This window comes from Sabethes cyaneus, chromosome 2, assembly GCF_943734655.1.
Source record: "Sabethes cyaneus chromosome 2, idSabCyanKW18_F2, whole genome shotgun sequence".
In the NCBI taxonomy this organism is placed as follows: domain Eukaryota; kingdom Metazoa; phylum Arthropoda; class Insecta; order Diptera; family Culicidae; genus Sabethes; species Sabethes cyaneus.
The window spans coordinates 177963524-177988865 of record NC_071354.1 but is presented as its reverse complement, the minus strand read 5'-3'; the positions used below and the strand labels follow the sequence as shown (position 1 = coordinate 177988865).

Here is a 25342-nt window from a genome sequence, read left to right as displayed (position 1 = left end):
TGGATGCTCGCCATTCTACCATATCGCATCGTCGTCATGATACTTATCGAGGGTCCCTTTTGCAGGGATGCCCGTACGTGCTGTAATAAAAGCTGCCTCGCGCGACGCCTGACGACTGCTGAAACAGCGTGTGCCATCTTTTCTTTTTCCATCGTTGAACTTAACTGAAGGAACAAATGGAATGAAAATTAGGTCATTGATGACAAAACAATAAACCATCCGGCAGCCCTGGATCAAGTTCAATGGCGTAAGAAACAAAGCTCAAGTCGGGTTGTAGTAGCCGATTGTCAGGGTTATAGAATGTGTCTTTTTTATCTGACAAATTTATTTGGCACGCTAAAATACGCAAGCCTCATGGAGTGATAGCGAAGGGCACATTGATATAACCTCGCCGCCAGTTACAAGTCAACAGAAAGATTAGAACGCACTATAAAATAAAGATTTGATACTTTTTTTAAATACCAACATTTCTTCTAACATAATCTTTTTACAAAAACTATGGTTGTTTTTAGCAATAAAATAGCATACCACAAGCTAAGTTCTACGTTGTTTGAAAAACATCTCCCATATGTAACGTTCCCCATTGTACAGACTGTTGTGCAAAATAAACGGCATTTAGTAAACAACACTAACACATTATCCCTTTTATTGCAGTTATTTCTATTTCGCAGACTCATTGACGAGAGTGGCATAGTCGCTGCAGTACAAGGTGGTTCCAAAAATATTGTGTTTTGTTATAAAATATCACCCAGTTATACAGCAGAGGAGACAAAATGTCACCTTATACATTCTATTGATGGATTCCAAAAATCACAAAAAAAATTTAAATTTTCCGAAGCCTGTCGGCACAAAATAACACAGCAGCGACCAAAGTCTACCTACTAATCGTTTTCCCATCTTCACAAACACAGTGTGCCTCACTTGCTGAATGGAAGGAAGCATGATGGCTCGTAAAAACAGCAGGATGGTTTTGTGTCATGCTTAGTTTTCCTCCCATTAAGACAGTTTCTATCAACCCACGGGAATGGACAAATGAGCGGTTGAAAAGCGAAGTGGATCAACGTTGTGTGAAATGTACATACCTAACCTACCGTAGATTGGTGTGCCGTTCCGGTCGGTAGGAGGAAGCGTGTAGCTTCAGCTATGCATTTTTTATCACAGATTTCTATTATGTAAGAGGAAAACCAAACCAAAGGGGAACTCAGCTGCTATTCTATCTGCTATTTTATCTCGATTGAAACGGTACCCTTGGAAATGAGTGGCGTGAGCCACTCGCGAAGATTGTCCTATGTAGAACCAAAAAAAAACAGATGAGTGTATGATGAAATAAAAAAATTCATTCATTTGATGTTACTAGAAATATGACGATACCCACTATTCGGAGTAAAAACCATCATATTTCATGGGACATTCAACAATATTCCGAAGCAATTAATCAAGTCAATATCGATAAATCACTCTGACTGAAGATTGCCGTCGCTAGAATATCTGATCAATTTTATAGGTAAATACTTGCTTAGAAGCATTAGTGCTGGAAATGAAACAAGTTCGGTCGTATTTCAAAAGTATGTAAAAGAAATTTACCTTAAGCAGTCATGAATGACTAAAAATTTTTAAAAAATACAGCTACTGCTACTGCTACTGCTACTGCTACTGCTACTGCTACTGCTACTGCTACTGCTACTGCTACTGCTACTGCTACTGCTACTGCTACTGCTACTGCTACTGCTACTGCTACTGCTACTGCTACTGCTACTGCTACTGCTACTGCTACTGCTACTGCTACTGCTACTGCTACTGCTACTGCTACTGCTACTGCTACTGCTACTGCTACTGCTACTGCTACTGCTACTGCTACTGCTACTGCTACTGCTACTGCTACTGCTACTGCTACTGCTACTGCTACTGCTACTGCTACTGCTACTGCTACTGCTACTGCTACTGCTACTGCTACTGCTACTGCTACTGCTACTGCTACTGCTACTGCTACTGCTACTGCTACTGCTACTGCTACTGCTACTGCTACTGCTACTGCTACTGCTACTGCTACTGCTACTGCTACTGCTACTGCTACTGCTACTGCTACTGCTACTGCTACTGCTACTGCTACTGCTACTGCTACTGCTACTGCTACTGCTACTGCTACTGCTACTGCTACTGCTACTGCTACTGCTACTGCTACTGCTACTGCTACTGCTACTGCTACTGCTACTGCTACTGCTACTGCTACTGCTACTGCTACTGCTACTGCTACTGCTACTGCTACTGCTACTGCTACTGCTACTGCTACTGCTACTGCTACTGCTACTGCTACTGCTACTGCTACTGCTACTGCTACTGCTACTGCTACTGCTACTGCTACTGCTACTGCTACTGCTACTGCTACTGCTACTGCTACTGCTACTGCTACTGCTACTGCTACTGCTACTGCTACTGCTACTGCTACTGCTACTGCTACTGCTACTGCTACTGCTACTGCTACTGCTACTGCTACTGCTACTGCTACTGCTACTGCTACTGCTACTGCTACTGCTACTGCTACTGCTACTGCTACTGCTACTGCTACTGCTACTGCTACTGCTACTGCTACTGCTACTGCTACTGCTACTGCTACTGCTACTGCTACTGCTACTGCTACTGCTACTGCTACTGCTACTGCTACTGCTACTGCTACTGCTACTGCTACTGCTACTGCTACTGCTACTGCTACTGCTACTGCTACTGCTACTGCTACTGCTACTGCTACTGCTACTGCTACTGCTACTGCTACTGCTACTGCTACTGCTACTGCTACTGCTACTGCTACTGCTACTGCTACTGCTACTGCTACTGCTACTGCTACTGCTACTGCTACTGCTACTGCTACTGCTACTGCTACTGCTACTGCTACTGCTACTGCTACTGCTACTGCTACTGCTACTGCTACTGCTACTGCTACTGCTACTGCTACTGCTACTGCTACTGCTACTGCTACTGCTACTGCTACTGCTACTGCTACTGCTACTGCTACTGCTACTGCTACTGCTACTGCTACTGCTTCTGCTACTGCTACTGCTACTGCTACTGCTACTGCTACTGCTACTGCTACTGCTACTGCTACTGCTACTGCTACTGCTACTGCTACTGCTTCTGCTTCTGCTTCTGCTTCTGCTTCTGCTTCTGCTTCTGCTTCTGCTTCTGCTTCTGCTTCTGCTTCTGCTTCTGCTTCTGCTTCTGCTTCTGCTTCTGCTTCTGCTTCTGCTTCTGCTTCTGCTTCTGCTTCTGTTTCGTTTGCCATGGGGTCCGGCAGCTTCAAAAAAGATGAATTTTTGCAAACCTTGAATTCCATGTGATATTTTCCAAATTTGCCAATCAACTGAATCAACTATCAAATGATATGGTTCTGTTACCTAGGAGTACCCATGGAAGACAGTACTGTCCCTGCACCTAATCTCCAAAGAGTCAAATGAAAAATCAGGCTGGTAAGGATCGCCTGACAGCCGATCTTTTAAAACATGGCCGAGAACAACGGATAACGGTTCTACACTGGTTTATTCCCTAGATTTGTGAGCAGGGGGAGCTACCGGAGAAATGGGTGAAAGGATGATCGATTCGACTGCTACAACTATCGCGGCATAATACTGGTAAACGCAGCCTACAAGATACTCTCCCAAGTTCTGTTAAAGTTCTGTTAGGGGTTCGCGAAACTACGGATCAAATTTTTACCATCCGACAGATCTGCAGAAATATCGGGAGTACAACGTGGCCACGCATCACATCTTTATTGATTTCAAATCTGCATACAATACAGTCGATCTAAACCTGCCATGGAAGATAATGCACGATCACGGTTTTGCGGACTAACTGACGCGACTAAACAGAACTACATTGGATCGAGTGATGTATTTCTTGCGCGTCTCGGGGCGCATCTCGAGTCCCTTCGAGACGCGGCAAGGTTTGAGACAACGGCTTATCCTGCATGCTGTTCAACATCGCTTTTGAGATGATGATTCGACAAGTGGGCATCGATACTAGAGGCGCGATTTCAACTAAAAATAGCCAACTCCTAGACTTTGCAGATGACTTCGATATCATAGGCAGAAACTTTACGACGGCGGAGACAATCTACGCCAGACTGAAAGCGGAGTTTAGAAGGATAGGGCTTAAAATAAATGCTTCGAAGACCAAATACATGAAAGGAAGAGGCTCATAGGAAACATACTCGTGCCTCCCACGGACGATAGCCCGTGACGGCGACGAACTAGAATTGGTATTTGGGATCTCTGGTGATCGCGGAAAACAACACCAATAAGGAGATGCACTGCGACGAATTTTTCGAAAATGTATTTATCTAACAGCTACGGTCGTCGCTCTTGTTCGTCATTGCATTACTGACTACTCGTGAGAGCTCGCGTTTCCACCCGTGAGTAGAATCGAGGGCGAAGATGAAGAAAAAAAGAAAAAGTAATGTAAAAATTGTATCCCAGTGCACCACGAAAGAAGATATACGGCTGTGCATTCACGAATGTGTTGGTAGCAGAATGTCTGCATACAGCAAAGCCGGCTGTTTGTCTTACGCTTGCATGAGGAATGTAAGCGTTGAATGCTATACTTCTCTTGCTCTCTCGCATGTGAGTAGGCTTCGTTGGCTTCTTACTCGATTTGCAACATCAACGCTACGGTGAGCTGGACACGTTGTAAGGATGCCGGACAATAGTGTGACAAAAACGGTTCTCTTCAACAAGTCCACCTCCACCGGCTCAACGTACAAAATGGCTTGACCAAGTCAAGATTGATTTGCTTTTTCCGAGATACCAGGGAAAATTATACCGAAAAAGCTTAAACACTGGGCCATAGTAGGGGAGTGTCGTCGTGGTTGGGTCACGTATTGGAATTCGCCCATAACTTTCGTTTCAAAAAGAATTTTAGAAATCTAAATACATTGTTGCAAAGGTCTAAGAATAAGGTATATTTTCGGAATGTTTTGAATTGCTGATTGCTTGAAAAATAAAAAAGTTATAGGCATTTACGTGAAGACCAGAAATGTTGTCATAGTCGGGCCATGTTGTTCAGGTTAGGCCACCGCAGAAAATCTAAGACATACGTATTGAAATTCTATACAGAGCCATAAAAAGAATGAAATCCGTGAAAAACGGCTCATATAGATACAAATATCTTATTTTTTATTGAATTTTCGCGAAATTTTGGCGATCTTGTAAAATCAATATTGCTACAATCGTCTTTTCCAAAGTGTACAACTACAATGAAAAAAAAACAACAAAAATCTAGGTTTTTATCGTATTAATTTTGCTTTATTTCATCACATTTTACGTGACTGACATTCTCTAGCGATTATAGCGCTTCTGCGCTTACAATTGTGGTGGCCCAACCATGACTACTCAAGTGGCCCGACCTTTACAAATAGCGCTTTTCTAGTATTTCACCTTAACCTTCCCAAACACCTTACTGGAGGGGATTTTTCTATAGTCTTCGTGTGCAGCACAACACACTTCATACATTTTCAAAATTTATCTCGATAATTGCATTTCAATGAATCATTTCTTGAAGAAAAGTTCATTGCTCCTGGTAATATTTTTTGTAAGATTTAGTCACTGAATTCAGTACGGGTGTTTTGAATACACGATTGAAACTCACAGTATTGTGAAAAGTTAGCTATCACAGTAAGAAGTTTTACAATGGTTGTATCATAGATATCATGAGTTACTAAAACTGTAAAATCGTGATGGCCCGACCATAACAGTGGCACGACGATAACCACAATACCCTACTCTACCTTGCCGAAAGTCTATTTCGCAATCAAGAGCACCACACCTTTAAATTGGTGGACGGTGGACCTTCCCTTGAGGAAATCAAACCGTTCCTTTAGGAAGATTCTATTCTTATCGGTGAAGAAAAGAATTCGGCTTTGAATTTGTCTTTCTCATAAATTAGACAATGCTGGGATCTCTTGGAAATGGAGGATTTTTCCCGGTTTCAGCACTGAGCAATGAAGGCAGAAAGCATCTATTGAATAGATTTGCTGTAATAGTAAATGAACCATGGCTCAAGTGCTTGGCTCAGTATTAAATAAGTTATCAAAACCAGAGACCTTCATGCTTGTAGATTTTTGGCGCTGCCCATCAGGAAGTCTGTGGTAATGTTTTTTACCTCTGGTACAAAGCCGTCCGACCGACCAACCTTGACAGAGACAGAGTAGTCGGCTGAACTGACAACATTATGCCTCAAATTGTGAGACAACTAACTTGCCACAGCGTATTTGTTTTTTAGTTACGTGAGTGATCAAAAGATTTCCCTCTCCTGAGTCAAAACCAAACCAAACCCGAACAAAACCAAAAAGATAGCATGGGGTTTGAGCTCTTTTTGAGGTGTCTAAATTAAGGACCAGAATCGCCTTGAATGCGATGGAGTTTGACGGATTTTTTGTTGAAGATCCCTATTCTTTAGATCATGAATCCGCTTCTAGATTATCGTAGAGAAACGATTTGTCATGATCTTTTGTTGAAGGTTGCCAGTTCGGATGTTTGGATATTTGGTGGTGATATCGGTTGGTAGAGAGATACAGGTGACGGCGATCGCTTACTGGAGGGACTCTAACGAACGCCTAGTCGACCCACTTCCGAGTATTTATTCAGAGGCCATTCCTGTTCTATTTTGCGAAACGCTTGAACTCTAACCAGATTCCTCGGTGATTTTGATTGTCCATCGCTACGGTACACCACGAATTAGTGATCGGGTAACTGCTCCTCGAAGCCTTTCGAGATCGCGATGAAGGCCACGTTCGTCAGAAAGATATATAGAATAAAGTGAAACTTTGATCTCGGACAGTCTAGGACCAAGATGTTTAACAGGTCGAGCTTGAAGTCTTCCACCAGATTGGTTCCGTGCGGATTTCTCCTAGTATGCCGAGGTCACCAGGACCAGATATATGATTGACCGTCTGGTCAATTGGGTATGTCAGTAAACGGGCTGCAGTTCCGTCCCGGGTTCTAGTTTGTTTAGAACGGTAGACTGTTAATGTTGATTGGCGCTATCGAAATCCCGACCTCGACCATACCCCGACAGTTAACGTTGCGCCTCACATCAACGGTCACCCACCCAGCTCTTGCTCTGATTTGGCCCAATAACCGAAAGTTTGAAAACTAGACGCTAACTTTTGGTTTGAAATGGGTTTCTGTGATGACGCCAATGTCCTCCTCCTTATCGTTGTGAAAATAGCGCAGCTTGATGCGCTTGTTTTTCATAGAAGTACCATTCCAATTAACTAGAGAGAGTTTCACGGGTCATACTTAATCATACTTAAGCTAAGTTCTTACAGGAACGCTTGAGAACAATAACCTTGGAGATAAACTGAATACCCAGATAACATTTTGGGTTTTATTACACGTGTATGATGGCATTTAAGATCAAAATTAGTCATGAAGACCGTTATAAGAGTACAATAAAACTTACATTGTTGCTTGGGTATGCTCCTCCTGGTTAAGTTGGTGACGCGAGATTTCATTTGATTCACTGGTATGGAATACCTTTTCAAGAAGAAGACTTGCGTCTCTGTTATTTTTGTATATAAACACCAAGCGTCACTATTGATGGCGCTTCTTTCAACGAAAATGGTAAATTTTCGAGTGTCCGGAAGCAATAAAACCGGACATATCTCGGAACCATGCTAATGAAATAAAAGTATTGAGAACTCAAAATGAAGCATTAAAGTAATTATAGCAAAATTATTCCGATTTGATTTTGGTTTGATTGACACCAAAATTTCAAAGTAAGGTTTTGAAGAACTTTTTTTCGAGTACCACTCATCATATTTTGGATACTCTGTTGACTAACCTGAGCGGTCATTTTGTTCCACCACCTCTCTATCTCTGTCACAAGCTGAGTCACTTTTCCATTCTTCTGTTTGACAATTGCCCAATATTTCTCAATAGGGCGGAATTGAAGCCAGTTGGTTGGATTTATGCCCTTTTCGAAGAGATCCACTCCGTTGCACAGTGAGCAGAATCGACCGAAAAAACGGAACTTTTTGTTGCCACTGTTTTTAAGGGGTGAAAAGTGACATTTTATGTAAAAAAAACACGAGAAATCGATTGATGATGGTCTCAACGCGCGGAAATGACGGGAAGTAACCCATTTTGCCCCATTCAACCTTATTTTTAATAGTTTTGAAAGAATCATGTATAGACCCTCTCTAATTTGAGATTCTACGGTGAAGAAAAGAAGAAGAATGTTAGGAAAAACGTATTTAACAAATTTTATTTTAATATAACATAATCTAGAAGTCCGTCCAGGCAAAATGCCAATTCGATACTTTTACCAGAGATTTTCAAGAAGGCATGCTTGTTGAGAAGGTTGAAAAAGTCATAAGATCGAACGACGATCAAGCGTTTCAAAAAAATGTCATGTAAGCGAATGTTTTGCCTTGCTTTACCCTACAACTTTTACTGAAATCTGACAACGTATTTTTAGGAAAAGGAGCAAATGTGAAATGTGCTCCGTTTTCGTTAAAATTTGGTGTGTTTGTTCCTGGTTGGAAAATCCTAGACCCATACTTTTTTATTGGACGCTTAGGGTACCCCTTTCTGAGTTAGGATTGTCACAAAAATCATCATACTTTCCGATTTTATTTCATTCAAAGCCTCATAACTTTTGAACCACTGGACCAATTTTAATCATTTTGGTTCCAAAAAAAATATATTTTAATCAATTTTTCAGAAAATATATTCGACTGTAGCTTAAAGCACACTACACTACAAAACTACTAAAACGTTTAAACGTTGAAGAAAGAAAGAATAACAAATTTTTGTAGCCGCCCTAATGCAGAAAGTGGCACCCCAAACTTCTAATGAAAAGTATGGGTCTAAGATTTTTCGACTAGGAACAAACAAACCGAATTTGAACGAAATCGGAGTACTTTTATAGTTGCTCGTTTTCCTATTTTCTTAGATTTCAGTACAAGTTATAGGGTAAAACAAGGCAAAATATTCCCTTACACAATATTACAGTACAGCATGTTTTGCGTGTTCCATTTGTTTTCAACTTTCATTTTTTTGGAGTATCTCTAAAATTACCCTCATTCCGGCTTGTTTTAGTAGCCAGCAACCAAAATGCATAAACTGGGTAAATTTTACAAATTTTCGTTCGGAATTCGGACTGGAGTACATGGGAAACTCCAACCGGATTGTGTAATTGGTCAACGCTTCCGCTTAACTTGATTCTTTGGTTGTTGCGGTGTTGTCAAAAGAAATCCGAATTGTCAAATGCTCCCGGTTTGGAACGCCAAATTCTTCATGCACGTTGAAAAAGGCTGTATGGATCTACAAGCAGTATTTTTTATTTGCAGAGAAAGTTTTAAGTAATTCGTCCTCCAGTATCTTTCGGGGCGGTAAAACAGCCACTAAATTTGTATAACGGCTAGAAACAGCTTCAGAAATACATTGCTTTCTGTCGAGAATCTCGAGAAAGGTTGATTCACAGTTGAATCGAACTATTGCCGCTTCGGCTCTTTTCAATGACATCCAGGACTGTTGATAGGCTTGTGAATAATTCTTTTAAGAAAGTTGTAATTTTTTTTGCGACATCATTAGATTTGATTTGTTGAAATCTGTTTTAATCTAATATAACTATGAGTGATAATTATAATAGACCGTTGTATTTTTATTAAAAGATGTGGCTTTTCGGTCTCGGGTTTCTTACGAAAACTTTATTTTACGTTTTCGGCTGACGTTTCGAAGATCTATGCCTTCATCATCGGAGTCAACGTTTTGCTCCGATGATGAAGGCTTAGATCTTCGAAACGTCAGCCGAAAACGTAAAATAAAGTTTTCGTAAGAAACCCGAGACCGAAAAGTCACATTTTTTAATATAATTTTAATATAATATAATATAATCAGTCACATAAGTCGAACTGCGCTGGATATGCTACCAAAAAAAATTGCAATTTCATCAGGACATTGGCTCAATCCACAAGTCGATATAAACGATGGTGAAATTAAAACGAACGATTCACGGCCCGTCAACTCTGTCCCCACGTGAACATAACATACATAAAATCCCCACGTGTGGGGGCAAACCACCCCAACGATAAATACCTATAATTACATTCGGATAATATCCAATTACAATCTGACAGGCTACCTAAACACGCAACAGATTATCTCAGAACCAGTTTGTTTAACCAGACTAAAAGCTACTCAATTAAATGGCCGTTAACCTAAGTGGACACAATTAAAAATGCATAGAACAAGCAACAGTGCTGTATCATACATCACAAACACCATTAATAAAACATTCTGTCACCAGCCCACAATGCAAGCTTACTTCAAAGCATTCTACCTTTCACCACCTGGCCTCTCCAGAGTCGACAAAGTTGCGTTTGGCAAGCTTCAAAAAATACTCAATGGGTCAGTAGTGCTGCGAGTAGAAAACCGCAAGCTCCTCTGATGGTCCTGGAGGTGTAAACACAACACTCACCTTGTTTACCATGCTCTCATGCCCCTCCCTACCTGTTAGGAAACAACTTAATTCGCAGGAACTTCGACGCGCAACAGAAGGTCCCACCGCTAGAACTCACAGTTTGTTTGTACATGCGCTCTGGACACCAGCCGAACGATTATACTCCCTGTTATCTTCGCGTAGTATCGGGCGGACACTCACTGGAAAAGCTCACCTGCGAATCCTTGCTCCAAGCAGCAGCTTTTCCTTGGCCAGCTCTGAGTTGTGTACAGGATTTTCCCGATGACGGTTGTGCGTGTTTCTTCGCTGGTAGAGAAACTATTCAATCCATTACTGCAACATTTTCCCAGCCAATTAGTTCGAGAATATTCACTGTTTTCAAAGATTTATTCCGTCCTATCAAAAGAGTGTTAAATTTTCGGTCGCGAAAGTGTAGTTTGGTTATGCAAAAGTTGGAGATACTTACTGGAATGTTCCTTACAACTACTGTAGTTTGGGTAGAGTTATGAAACGCAAAACGTTCCTGTGAGAAGGGAAGAGCAGTGAGTGTGCGTGTTTGTTATTCCACAGTGTAAGGGCTAGGATTCAAAAGACCACCATCCAAGGGCGTCGAATTGAAAACCTCAGTCAGCATTGTGCTCGCTAAGGATACGGTTGACAGCACGAAAGCCTAGCCGGGCCCAGGCAATGGAATTAAGCTATCCTCCGTCGGCACTTTAATTGTTGTCTTCCTCGTGCGATCTGTGCAAGCAGGGTGTGCGAAGCTGTGAATATGTGATAATCTCAGATATTCGAAAGATGCTTTCCGTGATGGACGCTTTTGTGTTGACACTGTTGCTCGGAGGATTTTTATCTCTTAAGTCGTGAAACGAGTGTTTACAGATTGTGCACCGACTTTCATGTGCTTCGTACGGCTCGACAGACAATCCAACCACCAATGTAAAGCTGTGTATGGTGGGAATTTAGAAAATAATGTAAATTTGTTCGTTGTTTTCAAAGCAAAAGTTTTAGATGAGTTTAAATTAAATTCAATCAGAGCTGAAAGTTAGAAAAGTTTACAAGCGCAGAAATAATGGCCTTACAGAAAAAGTTATCAAATAACGATTTCGAGCTTCTCTCGATCAACAAGATGAACAACAACAGTAACAACGCTGGCAACAACAGCAACAGCAACAACGATACGAACGGAAACGGTATTGTGGGTATAATTAGCACCGGCGGGGCGTCCGGTGCCAACAGTAACAACGCCAATAACAATAACAGCGGTAACATTAAAATGCCCCCGAAGAAAATTCAATTCTGCACGCCGGAATTCAGCATTACTCCAATCGAGACGCTACCCGGTAGTACGGTGCGACCGCCACCAAATCGAAAAAGGTAAGCATAAGCATAAATGTTTAACAGCGGCTTATACATATCAGAACATTATACTTAATAGCATTGCACAGTTTTATTACCAAGACTAAAATCTAATCAAGTTGGCAGAAAACACATTTCTCAAGTATTTTAATTGGCTTACTAAAGTGACTTAATTTACTCAAAACTGTTCTACAGGTTTTTATAACCTAAGCCGACCAGCAAGAGAAAAAAACACATTTATAACGGGATTTGTTCTAATAGTTTTCGTTCTTGATGACTTTTGTAAACTTATTATCGGTAGTATAACGAAAATGCATCAAAACGTGCTATGAGTAACACAATGAGATGCAATCATTGTAAAACATTTTACGTGTCTTAAAATCGGCAATCACATTTAGAACAAACATCGGTAGAAATATTAGCTGGAGCTACAATTTTGCTGTATTTTTACCAGATTTCGCCACGGCGCTAAGTTAAAAATACGATAGTTTTGGAGAGCAATTTTTATCTGCAACACTTTGATAAAATCCCTTGCTTTAATGTAGATTTAACTTTTATATGCCGTCAAAAAATGGCGAAAAAATGCCAGGTGCCATAGCCTCTCCCCATCATCGGTAATCCTTTGACAGATTTTTAGGTCGTCTCAATATTGACATTAAATAGGGTAGATGCTCCAGTAGTTGTGGTAGTACCTGATTGTGGTGGAAGCTCGAAATATTCCGTTATTTTTGCTGATTTTGGTACAAGTCTGATGCTTGTAAATGATACATGTACAGGTAGTTCGAAACTTATTAAACTTGTATCAAAATCTGCAAAAATAATGAAATATTTCGAATTACACCATTACAGGTACAACCACAACCACTGAAGGATCTACCCTAAACCTTCAAATTTTCAAAAAAGTTGAAATCTTTGAAATTTATATCATGCGATAGTTCTTAAATTTGCAATGAAACAACTAACGAATAAAATGGTTCTGTAAAGAAAAAGAACAGGGCTTTTAAATAATGTGTGAGAAATGTTGGCGGTCATCATGGATTTGGCCACCACATTTTATCAGAAAATCTCCCTTTTAGCTGAGCGCATGAATCAATTTTTATTTTAGAGCCGCCATTCGAAAGCTGAGAACAGGTACTATGAAATACACTTTTATCAAATTTGGTGTGCATTGGCACTAACTAAATGAAACAACTAACGCAATTTGCATACAACCCAATTATTGCACACTTTAGTCTTCAAGTCAGTCAAGTCTTTATAACACAAAATTCCGAATCTACAAAAAAGGTGTAACTATCGCGGTATAGCACTAGTAAACGTCACCTATTCTCCTAGATTCGGTTACGTCGGCTGTCACCGGATAGCACAAGGTTTCATAGGGAATTATCAGACCGGCTTTATGGGGGCTCGCGCCACTACGGAATAAATTTTTACCATCGCATCCGTCAGATCTTGCAGAAATGTCTGGAGTACAACGTGTTTACGCATCACATTTTTATTGACTTCAAAGCAGCATACGATACAGTCGATCGCAACCAGATAATGACAGATGACAATTACGATAATCGCGAGCTACAAACACTGCGTGGAGAGATTCCCATGGTAAATACATTGAAGTCGCTTTTTACGCGGTTTTTTACGCAAATTTCGGAACTTACGGAGTTTTTTTTACGCGATTTTCGGAATTTACGCGGTTTTTTACGCGAATTTCAGAATTTACGCGATTTTCGGAATTTACGCGGATGTGCTCAAAACGTCTATTTTTTCGCGTAGTGTTGAAATCCACAGTTTTTTTACGCGAAATTTTGTTTTTTTTACTCGAATTTAGGAATTTACGCTGTTTTTTTTACGCGAATTTCGGAATTTACGCGGTTTTTTTTACGCGAATTTCGGAATTTACGCAGTTTTTTTACGCGAATTTCAGAATTTACGCGGTTGTGCTCAAAATGTCTATTTTTTCGCGTAGTGTTGAAATCCACAGTTTTTTTACGCGAAATTTTGTTTTTTTTACTCGAATTTAGGAATTTACGCTGTTTTTTTTACGCGAATTTCGGAATTTACGCGGTTTTTTTTACGCGAATTTCGGAATTTACGCAGTTTTTTACGCGAGTTTCGGAATTTACGCGGTTGGTTTTACGCGAATTTCGGAATATACGCGGTTTTTTACGCGTTTTTGATTTACGCGGGACGTATCCTTCGCGTAAAAAGCGACTTGAGTGTATGTATTGCCAAATCTGGTAGGCTGTGGTGCGCTGGACACGTCGTAAGAATGCGAGACGACAGTGTGATGGAAACGGAAATGGTTTTTTTAATGCGTTTTAAGGAATTTAATACTTTGGAATCAAATTGAACCATTAATCATTTCAGATTTAACCTAAATTATTCAAGACCATTTATTGTTGACTTTCGTTCTTGGTCTTTGATCAATCATAGACCAACCCACGGTGGTCCGGATTCGAAAAAATACGGACATTAGCAATTGGGTAAAAATGCGTAATTTTGCAAGGGTGGTGTCTTCGGAGAAGTTTAATAATAAAATATAACGCATTTTTCTGCATTAGCAAGGTGACGGTGAATTCACGTATTAGGGTGATATGAACTATTATTTAAAAAAAAAATTCTCTAAAAAGTTGCAAAACATACTAAAATAAGCAACTTTGCTGAATATAGTATCTATCTATCTCTTACCGGTTGCGAAATATAATGATGTGTTAAAAAGGAGCGCTTAAAAATCAATTCTGCTCAACAACTTTGCACATATTTTTTTATTGCTTTCAAATGTTCTACAAAGTTATACAGTATGCGAAAATACACATTTTCTGTTAAGACTATATTTCACTAAGATGCACATTTAATGAGTTAAGTTTAATGAGTTATAAATTTTTTTAACAAAACATAACGCATTTTTCAATTGACTTTTTCTGGGATTGCTTTGGTGATCTCCTGCTGGAAATGTATATTTTTATAGACAAATACAGTACTTTCATCTAATGGTTGTCTGTTTTACGCGAAGTTGCCCGAAATTAAAAAAAAATTTTTTTTGAAAAGCGTGAATTTTTTTTTCATATTTTTTATAACTTATCATATATGCGTCCTAGCGACTACATTAGTAGGTGCGCTTAACAAGTAGTCGTTGTGACTCCTACTTTTTGTCCAATGCTGAAAGGCGCATGGGTCGAATCAAGTTATAATCTGAGATTATAACCGGATTCAAAAAAAATATTACTTTGATAAATCGACTATTGTATTTGTTTTTTCGTCTTTTTCTCGTCGTTTGATTTTTTTCGTTTTATATCTTTGATGAAAGGCAGTAATTCGGTCTTTTACTTGTTACGTGCATTCTGCCCCCTTCACTGCCATCTACTTGAAGTTGTTCGTTGTATTCTTAACGTCTGTTAGTCGTTTTTCTTTTTTTTTTTTTGACATCTCCCTTTCATCATTACATCACCAATATGTTGTCATTATTTTTGTCTTGTGAGGTGATTTTGGTCGCTCTTTATGGCGTCTTTTTGACATAATTTGTAGTCTGTTTCGGTTTATTTTTCTATGCTGGTCCAGTAAAAAAGCAAAGCTTTGGGCATAAACTGTTTTTAGACATTACCCTTCTTTGTCGACAGACTTCGCTGCCGGCTGTTAGAGTACAGGACAGTTACGAGGCTAGTGCAACAATCTTACTGACTCTACCTAGCACTACCGCCTAGCCGAGGTTCGAACATACGACGACTGGCTTGTTAGAACAGCATCGTACCTTGAAGCCAACTGGGCGGCTAGTCCAGCAAAGAATTACCTTCACTCGGTCTATTCTCATTTTTGACTTCTCTCCCCTTTCAATTCTTGATATCGACATGTCATCACTTTTTCGTCATTTTTTCGCTGTCTTTTCGTCCCTTTCGACTCTTTGTCGTCTTTGATCATCTCTTTGTTGTCTTTTTTGAATTCATCGCGTTTTTGTCATCTAACTATCGTATTTTTGTCGTCTCATCATGGTCTTGCTGGCACTTTTTCATCATTTTTATTCATTTCATTTTTCATTCATTTTTTTTATATTTATAATTTATATTGTTCAATAATTCATCTGACGCTGTTGTCTACATGAATAAAAACACTTCTAACTAACTTAATTAAAGGCTCTTGAGAGCAGCAATTGCTCTTTGAATTTACTACATGAAACATGGAAATCAAAATAACTGTACACTGTTACACTGTTAAACAAACAACACATAACACAAATGGGTTCATTCTGGCCATATTCGGTGCGTCTAAAGTTCAGTCGAAGAAACTCTCTATTTCGTAGAAAACTTGGGATGGCACTGATGTTGATTTGAGCCAGGATCGCTGGGCAATCTAATTCGCCGACTAAAACCTTTCTAATGAAGAGGACTCTTTCCGTCGTCTGTCCAAAGTGTCCACATGCAACAAACGACAGCGGTCTTGATACGGAGGCAGATCGTATGTGTTTCTCCATAGAAGATATTTAAGCACGTATCGAACGAATCTACGCTGGATGGCTTCCAATCTGGACGACCAAATACCTGAATAAGGACTCCACACTACAGCTGCGTATTCAATTACGGATCGCACAAGGGAGTAGTGAAGAGTGCGCAGGCAATGTGGATCCCGAAATTCGTTGGTGACTCGAAAGATAAATCCCAAGTTTTTATTGGCATTGGCTATTATGTACGAGTAATGCTCACGGAACGAGAGCTTCTCATCCAGGTGTACGCCAAGGTCTTTGATAACTGAGACTCTATCCAGTGACTCGCCATCGATAGTGTAGCTCCATTGAATCGGTTGTTTTTTGCGGTTGAAAGAGATGACCTAGCACACTGATGAGGAGCTCGTTCGTTTTGCACCAGTCGCCAAAGTTGTTGAGAAGCCTCTGAAGCTCGCGATAATCTTCATTAGACTTTACACTGCGGAAGATCTTCAAATCATCCGCATACAAAAGTTTGCATCCTCGAGGTAATACACATACATCATTGAAGAATAGTTAAAACAGCAAAGGGCCAACCCAAGCAGCACCATTTGTTGCATGAAGGGTTACGCAACTCTAATTGAAACATTCAAATATGGTAAAAGTTCGCATCAGTTACCTTTATCGAACTGTTATGTGATTGAAAAAGCGCAAGAGGTGGAGCCTATATGCAACCAATTGTTACACAGATGTTTTATGGAACATCAATGCGCGTTATCTATCCATTCGCGAGTACGATACTAAAAGAGATTTTAAGCCTATTCGCACTCCCACGAAATCCTATGCCGCGTTGTCAAAACTTGCGTGAAAATATAAACAAAAATACTTCCTTCTCTTTTTTTCTCGCACAAAAACCAATGCGCGTTATCTAAATACAAGCAGGTATTCGCGACTACGATACTAAAAGAGATTTTATGCCTGTTCGCACTCACATGAAATCATATGTCGCGTTGTCAAATCTTGCGACTACGATACTAAAAGAGATTTTAAGCCTGTTCGCACTCCCACGAAATCCTATGCCGCGTTGTCAAAACTTGCGTGAAAACAAAAACAAAAATACTTTCTTCTCTTTTTTCCTCGCACAAAAACCAAACGATTATGAGCAACTTCATCACGAATTATGTTTAGCGGGAACCGGGATTTCCTCTCAGGGCTCCAAGACGAAAATTATTTATATTAATATTCTTAATGCGACTTTAGTTTTTTGGGCCTATTATGAGCTAATCTCCATGCCATTCATAATTTATCGTGCAAAATATAATTTTGCTTTGTATTATTTGATGCGCCTCCTGAAAGTTATTAATTTATTTATTTTCAAGTTTAAAGAATTAACCCAGCCAGATTAAGCATTCGTTTACGATGGAAAAATGCGGTGTAAATCGAACTAGATACTGCAATCAAATAATATTTTAGTAAATGCCATGGATTCCTGATGAATGTTCGTGTAATTATTGTTAAAATAAAAACATTCCTTCGTTGAAAAATATTTTTTCATAAAAATATGGCAGAATATGATGTTACATTGGTTGTATTTGTTTGGTTACATTTTATTTAACAATATGCCGTAATCAACATGATGCAACATCATGTGACATTATTGTTTAGCAATGGCATTATAATAACACGATGTTGCGATGAAGTTTCATGTTACTAGATATAGACTAATATATTTGTGACAGCCAGTATAAGTATTGGATAACCTGAATCGAACATATTAATAACATGAAGTTGCTTATTTGTTGCATGTTTCAATACTGTAACCGGTGAAGTTTTTTGCAATTTAAACAAGACTTAATAGCCACATGGAAGATGTTGCAAGTGCTGCTTGGGAAGATTGCTACCTTGCGGATCACCAGATCGATTAGAAAATTGATTCGAACGCGCGCTGTCCAGTCTCACAGAATCATCATCTTTTGTCATCATTTAGTAATTTTTTGTTGTTGTCTTTTCGCCACTTTTTGCCATTTTTTCGCTTATTACTTTTTGTCAAGACAACAAAAAGTCTTTATGCCGCATGTTAGTCGCCAGTTTTGCATCGCATTTTCGTCGTCCTTGCGCAAGCCATTTTTTCGCTTCTCTTCGTAGTTTCTTCTTCGTAATGTAATCATCTTTTCAACGCTTTTTTGTTGTTTTTTCTGACGGGTTAAATACTCAGAAGAAAGAGTCAAAAGAGAAGAATTCAGTCCGTAAGTAAGGTCATTGCAAATTATTTTTAAAGTTTTTGTCACCCTCCCCCCCCTAACTCCCCTTTTGAAATTGGCATGAAAAATCTTTTTTTTTGTAGGATATAAGCAAAATATTTTTATAAAATCCATTGTCTATGGCCTCTACAGCCTAAAAACTCTAAAAATGAGTATTAACGCTTCTAACACGGAACAGAAATGGAAATTTCGAACAACGGAATTTCCAAAAATCGGCAAAAATAATTTTCATTCGATTTTATCTTTCTTTACGTATTTTTTTGCATAGAAAACTATAACGAATATACAAAAAGCAAGAATAGATTTAGTTTTCACATTTTTTTGCTCGATTAAAAAAAAATCTCTTCCCCCCTTCAGTTGGCCAACACCAGAAGGACAGCAACTTTTTTAAATATTTGTAATGGCCTAAGTTACTTAAGACGACCACGAACAAAGTGTAATGCTAATTAACCCCTCTAAGGTCCACATCATTTTTAGCACCGTAAAATTCACTAAAAGGGTCGTAACTTTTTTATCTTCCAATATTTTTTCACCAAATTTAGGGGATTTCCCGAAAATCTTTTCTATTTTCATAATATCTATACGTAGAGGGAGATAATATCTATAGACAATGGCCATATGTCTTATGGCCCCGGAGTTATTCCGGAGTTCCTTGGGGGATCGCGGCATGGCTTTTTTAGATAAATTTGCCTATTTGTTTGAAATCGGTTGATTTTTGTAAATATATCATCGACTGTGGACATATAAGTTACTTTGCCGAGCCATGGCGCGCACGATCCGGAACCGGTTCCCACAAAGGGACATTTCAGCATTAGTGAAGTATGTCGTGTCGCATATCAAAAAACATCAGCATTCGACAGAATAGCGATTGGCGATCAGTTCATGTCTCTCAGAGGACATATGGCCGATTCCGGCCCCGGGGAGAGTTTCTTTTCTGATTCAAGCACGGAACGGATTTCGAAGGAATTTGTACGGGACCTGGAATCGACAAGTTGCCAACAGAGTATCCAAAGTATGATGAATGGTGTTCGAAAATTCTAAACTTCATTAAACCCAATCGGAATAAGTTAAACATAAATTTTCAAAGCGTGATAAATGACCTTCATTTTGAGTACTCAATATTTTTGTTTCATTAACATGATTCCGAGATAAATTCGTTCTTTCTTGCGTCCAGATATTGAATGACTCAAGCTTTATTTACAGACTTCATCAGTCTGTATTCCGCACAATTTCACTAGACTAACAAAATGGTTAAGAGCATATGCGATCAAACGTTTGTTGCGAAATTATTTACAAAATTGAACAAAAAGCATGGCCGCTCCACCCATCTAAATGCAGCAGCCAGATGTTGTTCGAAACACGCATAATTTCATTCGTCATGTGAAATCGTCTCGTAGAACAGCGATTGTTTGCGTCTGTGCCATAAAACAGAATTGCGAGATGTCTCCGTTTATGGACCGGCTAAACTCATTTCGGAAAATACCAATAAAGTTCCTAATATTTGCTAAACGGTCAGTTCACTGCCTTTCCGAATTTGGTGCAAACACCACGTTTAATAAAAGTGAGTTTTAAGACCGGCTGGCAACTGACATCTGGCCACCTAATTGATATGAGTTTATTGACGCAGATTTTTTCCCCGTCATAAAGTTGTTTATTGTTTCTACTGTTACGATATAAGAACATGTAGAAATTGGATGCTACAAAAAAAACCTCCAACCGCTCTTCAATATGGATATTTACGAATATTGCAGTTTGTGAAAAACCATGAAATTATCCTTACAGTCAATTCTCAATATATTTATTTTATCAAACCTCCAACGCTATGAATACCACAAAAATATAATAATAATAACGTATTAGAAGCTTTCTATACGAGATTTTTTGCATTAATGGATTTTTAAACAGAATGTCGGCGCATATATTACTGAATTAACACAATTTTAAACTGATTTTAAAATTGAAGCATTTTTAAACGGTACGTATGTATCCTACGTCAGTTCAGTTTCAATGCATGTTATACTTCTTATAGACTAATGCTTTTTTAATACCGGATTCCGATCCTTTTATTCCACCAGCCCGATTATTCAAACTATTAGACAGTCGTAACTGCATAATGCATACCCATAGTTTTACGGAAACCTGCATTTGATGCGCTGGATGGTAACTGCTATATATCCGCTATACGTGGTGCACCACCACGAAAGGACAGCGAAAAATGCACGAGAATAACTCGTGTTGTGGCGTGGGTTTATGGGTCGTCTGTTCCTTCCACGCACCATGCGGGTCTCTCTATTGCGCTTTCTGGAACGTGCAGACGGGAATGCTCCAAACAACAGGGAAATGGCAGAACAGTACCTACACGTACGTTCTCGGTTATCGTCCCGGAAGGCTCAACGTGCGCTTCTCGCCAAACGTGAGACGTAAACCCGAATGAACATAAAACGGAAAACTTTGTTCAGCTGGAAATTGATCCTGTATAACGACGCTTCAATGCTCTGGAAAAATTCAAGCATCCACCCCAGTGCGGGGTGCTGTTGAAGTATGGAAAATGCGGACGGAAACATCCACGGCGCGGTTCCTATCACACTTTCCTGCTTTGAACATTTTTCCTTTGTGCTGGTCATGACCCACATCGGAGTTTCCTTCGCACGATAGTCGGTTTCTTTAAACTTCACCCATCATGAATCATCCACCGTCAAGCATAACATTCATGGATTGATATATGTTTGTTCTTCGGGAGTTTTCGCTCTCTTCCATTTGGTAATGCTGTACACAATCGAATGGGGTGGGGGGGAGGTATGTCGGAATGCTTCCTTATTTATGGATGGCTTGTTCAAAGATCTTTCACCGTCCTTAGTTATTTGAATATAATTACCCAATTATTCAATCAATAAATAAGCCATATTTCTTCACGCCGTTTCGCGACCCGACTTTTGCAGCGATTTTTAGAAAATGAAGCTGGAAATTATTTCAGAGGACAGCAAATGGGTGTCAGTCGTGATTAATTGATGTTGAATCGATAAATCAGGACCCATGTTATTTTGCAAGAGTTACGGTTCAATTCAAGACTGGTAACCTGTTACTTAACATTTCAGAAGGGAATTGAAATTCAATCCGCACCGGGAGGCCATAACGAAACGTAAAATATACGTTGAAATTAGACATCCGATTAGTTGATCTCTAGATTAGCTAAAACATAGGGACAATATAACAACATATCGCATTACGAGGAGTGAACCCTGCTTTAATTCTGAATACCACTGACTTGTAGGCTATTACGCCAGTACCTACGGACAGATACAGCATTCGACATTTTGTCAGCCAGCTGGATGCTTTTTATCCTTGTGCTGATTCCACTAACATTTCTGTTTGTTTCGCAGTCGCTTCAAATATTTGCGAGGCTGTTATTGTTAGGTGGGCTCAACTCGGTGCGATGAATTCGTTAGAAGCAAAATTTTGATGTTCTGATAAATTTGTAAATCATTCAATTTGCGTAAAGCACCACGTACTTTAATGTCTCATGAATTTTGAACAGCATTTTCTTAAAGTAGAGAGCTTATCCCGACTTTTAACAAATATTTTTGATAAATATAGATTTTATTAATGACATTTACGAGCAAGAAGACTTTCTCTTAATTTATTAATTTATTGCCAAGCAATAACAAACCATTCTCTATGTATGCTAAATACATTCGATAAATCATAGCAGATTTCAGGTTATTTATTTCGATGACATAAAATAAATTGAAAATTTATGCACCAAATGAGCCCTCCTAATGGGACCATTCCATCTGAGAAAGTAAAGATAGAAGAGTTACGGCAGATTCTTTCACGTTATACTAAATGTTCTCATGTAGGATTTTTTATGATGGTGTTTACACGCAAGCTCCTTTGCTTTTATGTTCAATGCTATTGAAACGAAGACTCACTTCAGACCATCATCATACGTAAATACATGGAAATTGGTGAAGGAAGTCTACACCTCGCCGCAACAAGAAGCTTTGACTGGGAAAGGAAGTAATCTGAGAGGACATTCGTGCTACCGTGGATCAAAATGAATTTTTTTCACCTATCTCTGAATGAAGTTTTATACCGAATATTTTGATCGTCCTTTTGAATGGTTTATTTTTGCTTTAATTTGAAACGATGCTAAGCTTGTTGAGTAAACTCTGATTCCAAGGCAAATCGCGTGTAAATACCAATTATACTGAAAAAAAAAATCAGACCGACATGCACTTGTTGATACTCTTGGTCTACAGTTCAATACCATGTTCATCGCTAAGTGGAGAAGATTTTTCATCATTGAAATTCAAATGTTTATTGACTCGTTCAACGAGCTACTAGTAGTGCGGCATGGCATTGGTTTTCAGCCACAACAAAAGTTATTTAAATGCAGACTTTCCAATCGGTGACTCGGAGTGGATGATAACTGCAAATTCGATGTTTTTTTTTTAGTTTTGTGAGTTCTCAAACAGTGGTTTAAGAAAAAGGGGTTCTATATTTCTGAAAAATCATAAAACCAATCGAATAAACCATCATGCGATGGGATTTTGACTTTTTTAACAAATGTAAATCATAACAGTCTTACGAAATTTGTACAGATAACTTCGAGGTCTCCGCACCAAGCACTGAGGTCGCGACCTCATTGACATTTAAAATCGATCAAAATTCTCAATATTAACCGTCAACGAGGCCGCAACCGCGGTGCTAGGTAAGGAGACCCCGAGCGCACGAAATGGTTGGTTTGAAAGTGAATGCGATGGAGATGAAAAAGTTTGGAAAAATGATCTGAGCATTGCCACTGCGGAGTTCAAATATCGTCAATTGGTCAAATACCGACGAGCTATCAAGCGGTTGACCACGATTCTGAGGAGTAAAAAGTACCAAAAGGAGGACAGATATCGTGATTAATTAGAACAATTCTGGCGGATTTCTAAATAGATCCTAACTGCAAATGCAACTGATTCTCTTTGTGTCTCCTCACTTACGCTTATCACAACGATGCAAATACACTTGAACGCATCTTTTTCGCATAAAATGGTAGCTGCCGTCATAAGTTAGTTAACCGTTAAGAAAAATTAGATTGATATGCTTTTATGCAGCCGTGGAAAGCGTAAGAGAGGACAAATGAAGAGAATCTCTTATTTACAATTAGGATCTATTCAAAAAGCAGGCGAAAATTGTTTCGAGCTGACGACACGCGCAAGCTTTACGAGAAGGTGGACCAATAAATACCTTAATGACGATTTTACACAAGGAGGCAAAACGGAAGTTAACCAACATGCTTTAAAAATTTGACCCACTTTCACAATATGTGGAACAGCTCAAAACATGCGTATTTTTACACACTATTTTGAGTAACTCTTACTCCTTTTATGAGTTTAACGCAGAAGCTCATTAATGAGCAATATTTACTTAAAAATGAGTGTCATTTCACCCAAAACTGAGTAGCACCTACACAGATTATGAGTAAATTTAACTCAGTTATGAGGTCGGCCTAAACTACTTTTCAGGTCGGCCTAAAATTGGATTTCTGTCTGTCTGTCGGGATGTTCCTTATAGAATCGAAAACTGCTGAACCAATCGGCGTGAAAATTTGTATGTAGAGGTTTTTGGGGCCAGGGAAGTTTCTTATGATGGTTAGAGACCCCTCCCCCCACTAAGAGTGGGGGCTCCCATACAAATGAAACACAAATTTCCTCATAACTCGAGAACTAATCAATCAAATGGAACCATATTTGGCATGTAGATGTTTTTGGAGGCAAGAATTTTTTCTATGATGAATTAGGACTCCTTACCTTTTTAGGAGGAGAGGCTCCCATACAAATGAAATACAAATTTCCTCATAACTCCACAACTAATCAATCAAATGAACCAAATTTGGCATGTGGGTGTTTTTGTAAGCAATTTTTTTTTCTATTGTAAATTGAGATCCCTCCCCTCTTTAGGAGGGGAATTATGACCCTCCCCCCTTTGATAGTGGGGGGCTCCAATATAAATAAATTGCAAATATCCTCATAACTAGAGAACTAATCAAGCAACTGCAACCAAATTTGGCATGTCGGGGGTTTTGGAGGCAGGAATTTTTTTTATGATGCTTTAAGACCCCTCACCCCTGTGGTAGGGGGATAAGGACTCTCATACAAGTAAAACAGAAATTTTTGCGTAACTCAAAAACTAACCGAACTCGATAAATTTTAGACTCTTTCATAAACACAAAATTTGTTTCATACGCTCACTCGTGTCACTGCTTTCTTTTCCGGAGTTCGCTTGATGTTAGCATTAACTTCCATTTTCTCCGAGGGTATTCCGTCGTCGTCACTTCGAGTCGAGCCGTCGTCTGTACTTACTGCAAGAGCTGCTACTGTCACTGGCGCTGGTCTCATTTTCGCTCACTGAATAATCGCTGCTGCTATCATGAGTCATATTTCGTCGTCTATATCACTGCGGTTTGCTTCTTCCGGTTCATAGGTGCTTGGAGGATGCTCGCGGTCTTCCTGGGTTCGAACGTATTTTCCCTGGTTTGCCATTGCTCGATTTTGGCAATGTGCAGTTTTAGAGGTCCCAATCCACTATTATTTGCCAATTTGCTCGCTGCTTAGTTGCGATTTCAAAATCGCGACGTTTGGGATGATGCAATCAAGCATTTTCGCGTATCCCTTTTTTGCAATGGCATCGCTATGAAGCGATTTAAGCGGTGCTTTTTTTTTGCATGGCGTTAATCTGCTGCAATTTTATTATTCAGAATAACGAAAGCAAAAGGTTTTTTTTCGCAATGGCGTCGTTTTGAAACGAGTTAAGCAGTTTTATTTATTTTTCCCAATGTACTTGCGTGACGCGGTTGTCCCAATCCACTTGC

At 39.3% G+C, this 25342-nt stretch overlaps 1 protein-coding gene across 1 annotated transcript in view; it reads left to right on the top strand.

Moving 5' to 3' along the window:
• Positions 1 to 10056: 10056 nt before the first annotated feature.
• The window catches only part of LOC128734376 (myb-like protein U), a 39345-nt gene continuing 24059 nt past the window's right edge, over positions 10057 to 25342 (top strand). Inside the window, exon 1 of the mRNA XM_053828548.1 lies at positions 10057 to 11829. Coding sequence (XP_053684523.1) covers positions 11525 to 11829 — 305 coding nt within the window. The 5' untranslated portion in view covers positions 10057 to 11524. The remainder of the gene's footprint in view (positions 11830 to 25342) is intronic.